At 39.4% G+C, this 13,140-nt stretch overlaps 1 protein-coding gene across 8 annotated transcripts in view; it reads left to right on the top strand.

Moving 5' to 3' along the window:
• Nucleotides 1-13,140, top strand: part of UBAP2 (ubiquitin associated protein 2) — a 104,954-nt gene that overhangs the window by 27,954 nt on the left and 63,860 nt on the right. For all 8 annotated transcript variants that reach the window (XM_066180914.1, XM_066180912.1, XM_066180911.1 and 5 more), the window contains 2 exons: nucleotides 3,253-3,406; nucleotides 5,097-5,174. In XM_066180914.1, the coding sequence (XP_066037011.1) occupies nucleotides 3,253-3,406; nucleotides 5,097-5,174 (232 nt within the window). The remainder of the gene's footprint in view (nucleotides 1-3,252; nucleotides 3,407-5,096; nucleotides 5,175-13,140) is intronic.

The following is a 13,140-nucleotide window of genomic DNA, read 5'->3' as shown; positions in this document are numbered from 1 at the left end:
AAGGATGCAGCAAGTAGTTGCTCCTTTAACTGTGTTGCTCATTTGCATGACCTAATTGAAAAACAGGAAGAGGAGACTAAACTATTTGTATACAACAACAAATAATACTGCTTAAAAAGCTGCACGGTGAAATTTTTTATCCCAAGAGATACTAAGAAAATATGTTTTACTACAGTTGGAGTTTTTGCTAGAGGGATTTTTTACAGTTTGTCCTTAAATTAGATTCTATCTCATCCAAGTTGGAAAAGTAACCTGGACTTCCTTTCTTGATACTGAACACTCAAGTATTTCCTGTGATTTGTCAGGATGTGTACTCTGGCTTATTGTTAATGAGGAAACTCACCCCTCACACACCCTAAATGTGGGACACACACTGTTCTGTCTGAGGGGACTGCCTTTTCTATCTCCTGTTCATTTCTTATCAGAGTGGAGGTCTTCTAAACACAGAAGTATATGATATTGACAAGGTGGAAATAGAAGAGACCATTTCACCTTAATAAAATCTGTCTGGGTAATGTTGTGTGTTCTCTCATGCTTTTCATATTTGCCATTTTCTAGTTGAAAGTAGTTTTCTGGTAGATAGAGAATATTAAATCCTTTCTTACTTTAGCAATTTATTGTAACTGATCATGACATGGAAAAAGGTTTCTGAACTCATTTATCAACTACAAGTGATAACCGATACGTTCTGCTCTTTTGACAAGTCCTTTTTAACCTACTGCTCTCTATAGACAAAATGAAAATTAGAAACAAGTACAGAGAACTTGAAGGAGTCAAGGATGAATGAGTATTAATTGATGGGTATGAAGAAATTTATTCTTTTTGAAAGTTTGTGGGCCTCCAGTTGGAAGGATTTGTGTTAAGGCCATTATCCTTGAGAGCAGTTTAACCATAGATTTGATGTGATGTTGTGAGCTGAGATACTACAAATTCTGAATGCAGATTTCCAAATCTTTTTCTAGCCTCACTCTCCTTTGATGCACTTGGAGTTTTTTCAAACTTCATTTGAAAGATGTGTCCATTCAACTGAAGGAATTAGAAGAGCAAGGGGTAGCTAAAATGTGTATTTATAATTTATTTGATACTCAGCCAGTTTTGTCATGGTCTTTGTTTGCTTTTGGTGTTTAAAGCTGTGATCTACAAGCTTAGACTCTGTAAAGACTTTCTTTTTGCAGCAGTTGTAGCAGTCTGGCTTGGAGTAGTTAGAGGCTTGTGGATGAGTAGTGAAGGAAATGTTTCTTTGCCTAGGACTTGTATTCATTTAACTTCTTACATCCATTTTATGCTCAGGCATGTTTTACTTACTGAATCTTTGAAGGCAGAACAAAAGGAGCAGGCCAACAAGAATTATTCTGTCACAGATTTTCAAAGCTCAGGCTCACTACTGTCATTTGGGTTGCCTCAGGCGTTGTCAGCTGAAGTTGTAATCAGTTACCTCCCTTACAAAAAGAGACAGCTTCAACAGTTTGTGATGGATCCCCATGTTCAGAAGTAGCACCATCCTCTATCTTAAAGGATATGCCTGACTTCTCAAGGCTTTCCTCAAAATTGTATTGTGGGGAAGCATGGATCTGATGCTTTCATAGTAATCTTTTTACTGATCCTTCCTAAGTTATTTTAAATATCACTCAGGAGAGCTTGCTTCCTCTTCAGTTTTTGCAGCCTTATCCAGTTTTGGGTATTTCCTGAAATGGTCAAAGATGTTTTGGCACCAAACCCATCAGTGAATTAATGCATTCTGTACTCTACAGACTTGGCTCTTCAGTTGTCAGTGCAGGTATTTTATCTTCTGTGAGGTGTATGAAGCACTAGTAGTGTTTCAGTGCAGTTACCTTGGCTGTGGCCATGTGGTACTTACTGGGGAGAAGCAGCTTTCTGCTTCATAGGTAAAGTGATGGTCAAATGTTAGTTTTGTGCCTCTGATTGGTGGTGGCTGGGCTTCACTGAAGTTGGTTTAATCTTCTGTACTGGAGGTGGAACTGAAAAGAGATTTCAGCCTTCTTTCTCACCAATACCAATCCAAAAAATGAGAGAGTAACTGTTCTCTTTGTTCTTATTCTCTCAAAGGAGACTCTGTAACACTGAGTTTGTAAACTGTTTTGTTACCTGCTTTCTTCCTAGCACTGGCTTCCTAGGCGGCTTGAACTAGCTGGTCATGGCCTGGCTCCTCAGGGCTGCTGAGTTGCTGTTGGTAGAATTGAGAGATAAGGGAATACTTAAAATTACTGATAGAGAACCTTTTTTGTTTGATGCAGGTGCCTGTCAGATGTCATACTTCAATGCTTCACAACAATTTGTATGTGCAAATATTCTGATATTAAATATCTTACCTGAGCCGTAAGCTAGAGATGGGGACATACATGTAAACCTCTCTGCCATCTTAATGGTTTGCAAGTAATACCTTTTCTTCTTACTTGCTTTGCAGCTATGGCTCAATAGACTAACCATGCAATTGCATAATATGAGTTGCTGAGCTATTCTTGGCAAGTGTTTTAGTCATTTTATTTTCAACTCCTACAGATATTCCTGTGGAGCTGATAACATCCTTTAATTTATTTTAAAGTTTGAGTTTAATATTAGAGCCGAAGCGTGATGTTTGGACCTTGATCCATGTCTTGTTTAGACATAGGTTTTCCTATGGTTTGCTATGTTTGATGGTCTGTATCTGTTAAGAGTGGATGGTCTGGCTTATCAGTTTTTCCAAGCTGTTGTTTTGCCATTCTGTCTTCTGGGGCTTAAATTCTAGTATGCCTGGATGAAAGTTTTTCTTTTCTGTTTGGGGTTTTTGTTTTTTATTTTCCCCTTAGGCCAGATACTTATTCTCATCAATCTTTTGTTCAATGATACTTCCAAGGGTTTGTTTTTTTTCATTTCCCTGGGAGAAAAAGATAGCTTTGTTCATGCTCCCTTGCTAGATTTATGGATATATTTGGGAGGAAAACTGTTGTTTGCTTTGCAGATGTTCTGTGTTAAGATAGTATCCAGTCTTCCTTGAAATAATGAAAGTCCATTATAGCCAAAAATATTTGGGATTCTCGTATTCCGTAAGACAAACTTAAAAATGTTTCTTTCTCCTTTCTTTGCAAAAATACAGTCTCTTTTTCCATTTTTATCAGTGTAGTTTGCATATGTGATATTTTGCAAATACCTGTGTTTTTTCCATGAACTGGAGGGATGTGGGGTGGGAACTGTGCATTGAGAGGTGTCTCCCGCTTTTTGACTTTTGTGTCTAATTCTATTCTACCCAAATAGACTTCTTGGGAGACTGTAGGGGGTAAGAAGAAAAGCCTTGGAAAGGAAGGTTCAGAAAACAAAGAAAACAGAGAGAAACGAGGGGACAGAGAAGTGAGTCGTGGACGGGGAATTTCCAACAGACGGGGAAGAGGAGGCAGCCGTGGACGAGAGTGTACGTATAGGGATTAATTTTTAAAGATTGAGATGCTTTTCTTGCAGCTGTAACTGACTGAACTAAGAGCAAGTGTTTAACGGAGCAAAGTCCACCCAACTATAGCTCAGTGTTGAAGGGATCATAGCTTGTTTGTGCCACAGGTATTCTTGATCTGCCTGTGTGACTTGGTTTTGGGATGGTCTGTACTTGTTCAGAGACACTCAGTTTCATATAAGTCTCTATTCTTGTTTGATGAGTTGATCTTGTGCACATTGCTGTTCCTCGTGTAGGTTTTAGAATTGACTCTTTGCAAGACTGCTTGAGAGCAAGTATGTCACTGCACAGCTGATACACTTTTTTGTTTCTTTTAATGAAAAAATTATCCAGCTTTGACTCCATCTCCTTTTATGAGTGGGAGAACCTGAAGATGTTCTCATCTTCTCATAAGGGGAATGAAAACACTGGGATGATTATTAATCTAAATATATTTCTCACATAAATCAACCAAAGGTGAGTTTCTGCAACTGAGAAAATTCATTATTAGTTGAAACATTTAAACCTTTGCTACAGTTGCAATAATACATTGTACAAAACTGATGTTTCCAAGTTTGGTAGAGTCACAATAGATCATGATGGGATATATGTTGCTTTTTTTAGGTAAGTTTTGTCGGCATTCTTAAAGCTATGCTCGTTGTCTCTAATGGCTGTTTGCGACATTGATAGATGAGAAAAGAAATGAGAATGGATGCAGTATGTTTAGCTTGCCACTTATAAGCAGAAAAATATTTACAATATTAGCAACTCATCTTATTTTTAATTGGAAGGTATTCAACTATTGTGCCAATATAGATGTGAATTTTTGTAGGATAAAGTCAAGATGAAAAAATGTTAATAAAACTTGGAGCTGGACTTAGAAAAGTATAAATTAGATCCATCAAAATTAAAGCAAAGGGCAAAATTTTTTACCAGAGACAGATGCTGCTTGTCTTGTTTTGTAAACTGGAATTAAAGATATTTCAGATGGTTCCCAAATATTGGTATTTTCTTCCCAGCTTTGTCCAAGCATTTTTGGTTTTATTGTTGCCATTAGGAGGAATGAAGTGCAAAGTCTAAGCAATGAGTGTTTCAAGAGGCCAGGTTGTTGTGGTTTTTTGTTTTTTTTTTTTTCCCCCTCATTCAAGTAGCCAGCCATATTTCAAAGCACCTTGTCAAGAGTTTCCCACAAAACAATCAGGTTGCAGAGCTTTTATAATGCCTTACCTTCTCCCAGTCATCATCCTCTGCATTAGATAGAGAGGAGAAGTCTGTTTCCATGCTTGTACAGGGATGCAGTATGCACAGACAGGAGAAGAGTTGGTGTTGCTTTACTTTTTCACTGTTGTCCACCAGTGCATTATCTAGGAAACACAGAACGAGGCAGTTGTACTTCTTGTCTCATTAAGTAGTGTAGGCTGCAAAATGTGGCACTTGAAGAGGTTTGTCTCCTGAGGGACTTTTCCTTCTTATATTTTGCTTCCTAATTGTCCAGTGCAAAGGAAACATAACTTGCTTCTAGCAAGGCCTCAGAGAGGAGCGGTGATTTGAGATCTGTTGACCAGCCTACTTGAAAATTTTGACTTTTGTTTTGAGGGGTTTGAGTTAAGCAAATGTCTGGATTATCTCATATATGAGTCTCTAAAGCTTTTTTTAAGCTGTCCTCTCTCCACAGTTAGAGCTGAAGAGAATGGAGTGGACAACAATCAAGGAGAGAGACCTTCAGACCGTGGGAAACGTGGCCGTGGGAGAGGTGAGATGGTGTCATTGGTATGGACTGGCACAGCTTTCATGTCCTGAAACAAAGCGCTCCCATTTGTTTCTTTAAATGCATCTTCTTAAGCATTTTTGTTTATCCTTTGATTCCACACACATTTCAACCACCTTGTTCTTGGGTACATCCCACTCCTTTACCCTTTATCATTTCTTGGTCTTGAAGCAACTTAAAAAAAATTGACTGAGATCACTTTGATGGTAATTTCCTATGTGGCAGGCTGCTGTGCACTGGCTATGGAGAACTGTTTTCCCAGACTGACTCTTGCCAGTCTCCTGTGAGTGGGAGGGTGCTAAGTTCCTCAGGATGTACCTTGGCAGCAGGAGAGCACAAGATTCCATCTATATGGCTCTTGGGGAAGGATTTGATGTATACTTATACCATTTTTTTGGGGTGGCTCTGGTTGTCAGGCTTGCCTTCGGCTTTTCGTAGCCAATCAGAGAAAGAACAAACTACCTTAGAGACATTTTGCTATGAGAAGGAATTTGGCATGGAAGAGTTGATGAGAACTGTGGAGGAAGAATACTGTGGAGTCTTAGGTACAGCTCCAATCCAGTCCTGTTGAAGAGGTGGGATAATGGATTGGATTTGGAATCAAGTGATTTGTATTTGGTTTGGATTTTCACTGGTTGGAGTGGAAAGAGGCTTGTTTTTTCTCAAAGTCAGAGTAATGAAAATGAGTAACCCATGTATGGTGCAGACTATGGGTGGGCAAGGGTATTAAATAAGTTAAATTGACAAAATGTATAGCAGAACTAATGTACTTGGTAAGTAATTAGTCTAATTTAGTCTGACTCCAGAAAAATTAGGCCTTCAAAGGACTCCTTTCTCTTGGGAATGTTAGGTAACAAGGCATTCAGAGACAGGTGCATCCAACTTCATTGTCTCCAGATCTGCATCTTGAAGGTGTGCAAAAATGCAAAGAAGTAACTTCCAAAGTTTTGCATGTGAGAGTGCCTGTGAATCAGCAAAAACCCAATGGTGTGTGCAGAGAAGTAGCTCTGCAGGGCAAGCTGTGGTATACTGCTCAGCTATAATTTTTTGGTATGTTAACAGTTTACACTTCCAGTAGATAGAATGTAAATCTTCAGTTACTTATTTTATAAAATAATCCTTTATATTGAAATGATAAGTATAAAAATAGGACTTTTTAAAAATGGTTCAGTGAAACTTAGTGATTAATTTCAAATGCAGTGTCTTTTTGCTTTAACCTTACAAATCATACACTGCTTTTGTTGTCAAAACTGTAGCTTTCTGTATGAATTATCGTGTATCTCAAACTTTATCATCAGATCAAACTGACCTGTCTAACTGAAGAGATAGAAACTTCAAAGAGTTTCAGTTCACTGGCTTCATGTACATAGTATTACTATACATCTCTACTAAATATTTTAGACTGTACTGTAAGCAAAGTATATTAGTGAAGTGTCTGTGATGAACCTGTTGGCCAGCTACAGGATAATTATATTACAAGTGTGTGTATTCTATGGCAGAAAATACCTGATTAATTTTGCCATGCAAACCCTTGAAATCTGCAGGGAATTTTAGGAATCTCTATAATTCAGTTCTTATAATTTCAGGGATATGTGACCTTCTTTCTTTGGATATTAGTAGAAATAATAATAAAAGACTTCCTGCCATTTCATTCTACAGTATTTCTTTTCTGTTACACAGAACAGTCAAATAAGAGATAACATACTTCATCTGAAAGTTAAACAGATTGCTGGTAATCACCACAGAACCAATTTTTGGAAATATTTCATGCAGTGTGTGTGTGTGTAGAAATCTTGGCACTGGATGTGAAATAAGGGGTCAGCTAATTATCTGAGCAACACACTGTCTCTCTATTTTAACCTACCTTCTCAGGCAGGAGTTAATCTTACTGGCTGCCTTCTCGATTTGCTGGGCTATCGTATGTATTACTGCTTCAGTGTACAAAAGCGTAGTTTTAAGAAATGATAAGCAACTGAAAATAGCAAAAATGGGATTGAGAGGTGATAATATGCTGTTTACTGGGGGCGGGGGGAAACCCTGATACTGAGTATTTGATATTCAGTGTGTAAGGCACTAGCTTTATCTGGCAGTAAATCTTCCATTAATGACTGTGTCATGTTCCTTGTAACTTTATAGGGTCATAGGTAAACAGTGCAAATACCACTGTGTGCTGGTATGGGCGGTGTTAGGGATTTGAAGCATGTACAAATTATTGACTCATGAACAGAATGCAAAAATGTATCACAGTATGTGTAACAGGACAGGTATGAGCTGTAATTGCTCTTAGCTAAATCTTTGCATTTTAAACTAAGGGTGTAAACTTTGTATTGAAGTCAAGGAATATCTTCTTTTAAGATGCCTTCTCATCTGTGCTTCTTTTCAGAACCAAATTTCTTGCATGAGCTTAAGTTACATGTAAGAAATACTGAAATGGTGATGAGCAGTAATTGCATCAAAGCGATTATATTTGTCAGTATAGCAAAGACTTGCAACTGTCTACAATGGAATCTCCTGAAGAAATTATGGAGGCAGATGGTTATGCCTTTAGGATTGTCAGCTACAGAAACATTTTCTCATTTGTATTTTAATCAGCTGCAGCGTTGTATACAAATTGACAAACTTCACTAGCACAGGTTGTTTTTATGATGCTGGTTTTTAGTGTTCTTGAATCTTCGATTTTAAGTGCAGGTCTGATTCTCCCAGTTTTTCTACTTCATATTGAAAAGGATGCAGAGGAAAAGGATGTAGAGCTAGAAAAGACTTCTGAAGAGATTGGGAAGCCTGCAGTTATGGGGTGTGAGGAATAAGTAGTCCAGGATTTTTCTGCTGTGAGAGAGGACTGAGTGGATGTACAATAGAGATCTGTTAAACTTCTGTAGGGGCATCAACTGATCATGCCAAGCAGGAATGCAAAAGAGACTATTAAATGAGATCATCAGGTTACAGCTTCAAGATGAACTTAAAGAGTTGGTTCTTCATACATGTAGTGAACCGGAAGAACTTGCAGTAAGATGATGCGGTGCAGAAAATGTACACATAAAAAGACTTGGCAATTTCATCCTAAAAAAGAACCACAGGCAAGAAAAAGAGAAACCACCAAAGATTTTGTTGTGCGTTAATTATCTTTGACTAAGGAAGTCAAAGCCACAAATAGTTGAAGACCAGGAAGGCATCCAAAGGAACTGCACTGTGGTTTCATGTGCTCTTCCTTAGATATCTAATTGACCGTGGCTTGTAAAGGAATAACAGATAGGTGGGCTTTTGGATTTGTTTCATCATAGATATTGTTATAGACTCATGTATAGTAATTCTCCTGGTTTGCAAAGACAAGATAGATTTATTGCTTGCACTTCTGTTTATCTCTTTACTTCGTTTTTCCAGAACAACATGAGCATGCCATAAATGTGGGTTCTGCCAGGTTTTTTTTTCCCACAAAACGGATATAAAAATGAAAGGAAAAACTGCCATGCTTTAATTCCAACTCTTGTTTTGTCTGCTGGCTGTATAGGAAAATAAAGCAGCTTATCCTTTTCATAGATATCTGATTATAGTCCAGTTTGTATTCTTGATCTCTTTTCATTGTTTTTAACATAAGAAGTATCTATCCTTAAACAAATTGAGTTTCTGTATCCAGAATTACATGTGTAAACATTCCCTTGGTTTAAAAGCTTAGACCAGTTGGCAGAGGATATATCTCGGATTTTGTTTGCCAAAACTAAGGAAGATGTCGTTTTTTCCTAAAACATGGATGTGGAGCAGACCTTCTGGAAGTCAAAATTTGGAATTTGTTTAGTTTTGCTGTGGCTCATTCTGTATTAGTTAAGAAACTGTGTTATGTACTTTTTAAAAAAATATTATCATAGTTCAGTTGTAACAAGTCACCTACTTTCTTTTAAATATAATTTTAGAGTTGAAAGTTTTCAGCATGATTTGTAAAAATGGCTTCTAGAGTAAATGCAGTATATAAAACTGATGAATTGCTTCTAGCTTTATGGTGACTAATAAAGACAAAAGTAATTTGAATTACTAAATCCAACTTTGGTGTTTGTTTTGGTAATACGGAGTACCTAGAATACAAAGTTTTTGTACTTATCTCTTAAGGCTTAATAAGCTTCTGTCAGCTTGGTTCTGCTGGGAGGATGGCTGGCTCTGCACTGCCAGAGCAGAGACCTGGGCAGTTCAGTTACTTTGTAGTCAGAGATAAGCACAAATTTAGAGTGTTGCCTGCCCATTGAGTCTGTATTTCCTTTTCCTTGCAGCTGTTCTTCAGGCCATTTCTGAAGTAACTTCCACTAATTTAAACAATGAGTAAAAATCTGAGTTTTGAAATAAAGCACCTGTGTGCAGTGCAAGGATTTAGGTTTACAAGCTCAGCAGACTTGATTTTCTGCAAAATAGGTTAGTAATTTAATGGGCTAGTCCCATCTGAGTTTTGCTTCTACATACCTTTCTCATGCTGCCATGAAGCGTGCATTTGCTTTGGGGTAAGAAATGTTGGGAATGTGGAGAGCAATTCTTGCCATGCATGGATGGTACCAGAGTGGAGAAGTGATTATGTGATGAGTGTTTTGAACTCCTAGTGGTTTCAGAGAAAACAGGAAAACTTGCCTTCTGCCTGGGTTGGGTATGTCTATTGACTTTTCTAGAATTCATTCAGAGGAAAGAGTAGGGTAGCAGGTGACAGTAGTAGGAGACTCCTCTGAGAGGCACAGAGGCACCCGTTAGATGACACGTTGTGCTGTCTATAGAGGTGCGCTGCTTAGCAGGGGCTCTTAGCAGGGATGTCACCAAGACTACCAGGCTTCTTGCAGTCCACTGACTGTTACTTCCTGCTGATGTTTCATATGGGCACCAGTGGTAGAGCTGGGAGCAGTCTGAACAGCATGAAGGGGGATTACAGAGCCTTAGGTATGGCCGTAAGGCACTCTGAAGCAGGTAGTTTTTTCATCCATCCTCCCAGTCAAAAACAAAGTGGGTCGAAAGGACCAGTTGTATTTGGAGAATCAGCAGGTGTTCATAGGCCTTGTGCCACAACAGGGGATTTGACTTCTTAGACCAGGGGACTCACTTTGAGAAATATGCTCTTCTGGGGACTGATGGGTTCCATCTGTCAGGGAAGGGGACAAGCATCCTTGGTCATCATGGCTTTGTGAACACCAAGTCATGCCGGACCAATCTGGTGTCCTTCTGTGTTGAAGTGATCACAACAGTCAGCAAGAAAAGGCTGGCATCATCTATCTAGACTTCTGTAAGACCTTTGACGTGGTCACACATGACATCCTTATCTCTACATTGGAGAGAGAGAGATTTGAAAGTTGATCTATTTGGTGGATAAAGAATTGGCTGGATGGATGCATCAGTTAGTTGTGGTCAATGGTTCTATGTCCAGATGGAGGCTGGTGGCAGGTGGTGTCCCTCAGGGCTCTTGGAACTGGTGCTCTTTAATATCTTTATCATTGACATAGTGAGATCGAGTGCACCCTCAGCAAATTTACAGATGATACTAAGCTGAGAGTTACAGCTGTCACACCTGAAAGATGGGATGTCATCCAAAGGGTCCTGGACAAGCTTGAGGAGTGGGCCCGTGGGAATTTGATGAGGTTTAACAAGACTACTTTCAAGATGCTGCACTCAGATCAGGGCAATCCCAGGCATAAATACAGACTGGGGAGAAGTACTCTTTGAGAGCAGCCCTGCAGAGAAGGACTTGGGACTTCCTACAGATGAAAAGCTGTCATGAACTGGCAATGTGTGCTTACAGGCTAGGAAGTGAACTGGTTTGCGGTGCTGGTGAGGAATGTGAAGGTCAAGGGCAGCCTGGGCTGTAGTGACCGTAAAATGGTGGAGGTTGGGATCTTTGGGGCAGCGATGAGAACACACAACAAGCTCGCTGCCATGGCCTTCAGGAGAGCAGACTTTGGCCTCTTCAAGGATCTGCTTGGTAGAGTGCCAGGGGATAGAGCCTCAGAGGGAGAGGGGCCCAGGAAAGCTTTTTAATATTTAAGGGTTCTTTCTTCCAAGCTTGGGAATAATGCATCCCAACCAAAAGAAAGACAAAACTACCCCAACTGTGTGGATGAAAAGGAGCTCCTGGACAAATTCAAACACAAAAAGGAAGCCCAGAGAAGGAGGAAGCAAATACATGTAGCCTGGGAGGCAGAAGGAGGTGGGATTGTCTGAGCAGCCAGGATGGTACTGGTTGGGAATGCAAAAGTTGTATTGTTGGTGATAAAAGGAAGACAAGGGAAAATGTAGGCCTTCTCTGTAGGAAAACAGGAGACCTGGCTAACCAGGACATGGAGAAGCCAGAGGTACTTAATTACTTTTTTTGTCTCGGTCTTTTCCCCCAAGATTTCCAGCCATATGAATTACAGAAGGTAGAGGCAGGGGCTGGGAGATGAGTAACCATCCACTGTAGGAGAGGATCAGGTCTGAGACTGTTTGAGAAATCTGAAGGTACACATGTCTATGGGGCCTGACAAGATACATCTGTGGGTCCCCAGGGAACTGGAAAATGAAGTGGCTAAGCCACCATCTATCATATTTGAGTTCCCACTGATGTAAAAAGGGAAACATAACCTCCATTTTAGAAAGGGAAGGAAGGCAGTCCTGCGGAACTAGAGGCCAGGGAGTCTCACATCTGTGCCTGGCAAGATCCTGGAGTAGATCCTCCTGGAAGCTAAGTTAAGGGACTAGGAAGTGTGAGGTGAGCCAAACTATCCATCACAAAGAAAAAGGCAGGTAACATATTGCTGTAGACAGCAGGGTTTTTTGGTGACTTGGTATAAAGGTTTTCTGGCATCTGTTGAGGTGGGAACTTATTTGGAGAGCTGATCCAAAAGTGAACAAATACTATTTCCTGGTGGTTGTTTGGTGCTCACTCACTGGAAAGTGCAAAACTGTCAGTGCACAAAGGAGCAGAGCTTGTGATCACCAGTGAGGAAGACCACAACTGTAGTCATTCTAATTTAAATATATTTAAATTCCTGTGGGATTGCATGCTCAGTATTTGGGTTCCTGCAGTGAATTCTGAAAGCTTCATTTGCTTGTTCACTTTTTAGTCAATACTAAAAAGCATAAAAAGTTTGTTGATACCCTGTGGGCATTCACAGTTGTTTCATGACTAACTTCTCTGTCTTAAAAGACTCTATCTTCTGTTTTAAGGCCATTTTAAAATTTTGACAGCTGAGAGAAGTAGCTTTCTTTGCATGAGAATGTAAGGATATGCTGGTGGTCTGGTTGTGTCAAAGAGAATATTAACCCTTTCCACTGGCATCTTGCACTAGTGACGATGATGTAGGAGATCCTGTGTCTGAGTGAGGTGGTATTGCTGTGGTGAGCATTCACTGTCCCATATTTTGGGTTAATTTTTCTAACTTCAAATTTAGTATTTTGGTTTGGTACTCCCTTTTGCCTTAGTTAGAAAGGGGTTTTTTTTCATTTGTTGATAAAACTTAATTCCAGTTTTGACAGAAAACATAGACACAACATTACAATCTTAAAGGAATTCACTTGAAATGCAAGTTCAGGATTATCTTACATAGTGATCTGGTATAAAAAATGCCTTGCTGGCTAGTAGTCTAAGACTGTGCATGGAACTGCAGGAACAGCATTTTTTTCTTTTTTGCAGTTTCTAAAATTGTTGCTTATTGATGTTTTTAGTCAGAAGTTTATTGCATCCATTATGGGAACATATCTTACGTATGCCTGGCTTGCTAAAACGTCACCTTCTCTTTAGTGTCCTGAGTTCCTTCAGACTTTTGTATTTGAGATACTGGGGTGAGTTACTTCCTCTTCTAAAAAGTCATGACAGCTGTTTCAGTTATCTGTCTGTACCTAATGTCTGTCTCACTCAAAACTGTTTTTGGTTGACTGTTTCTGCATTTCACAGCTCCCACCTGGACTTGTACCTCAGCCTGTCAGAAAACTGTTGATCATTTTTCTGTGCAAT

This window comes from Chamaea fasciata, unplaced genomic scaffold (genome assembly GCF_029207755.1).
Source record: "Chamaea fasciata isolate MVZ Bird 193981 ecotype frontalis unplaced genomic scaffold, bChaFas1.0.hap1 SCAF_4, whole genome shotgun sequence".
Lineage (NCBI taxonomy): Eukaryota > Metazoa > Chordata > Aves > Passeriformes > Sylviidae > Chamaea > Chamaea fasciata.
Note: the sequence above shows the minus strand (reverse complement) of the source record. Positions and strands in the feature narration are given on the sequence as shown.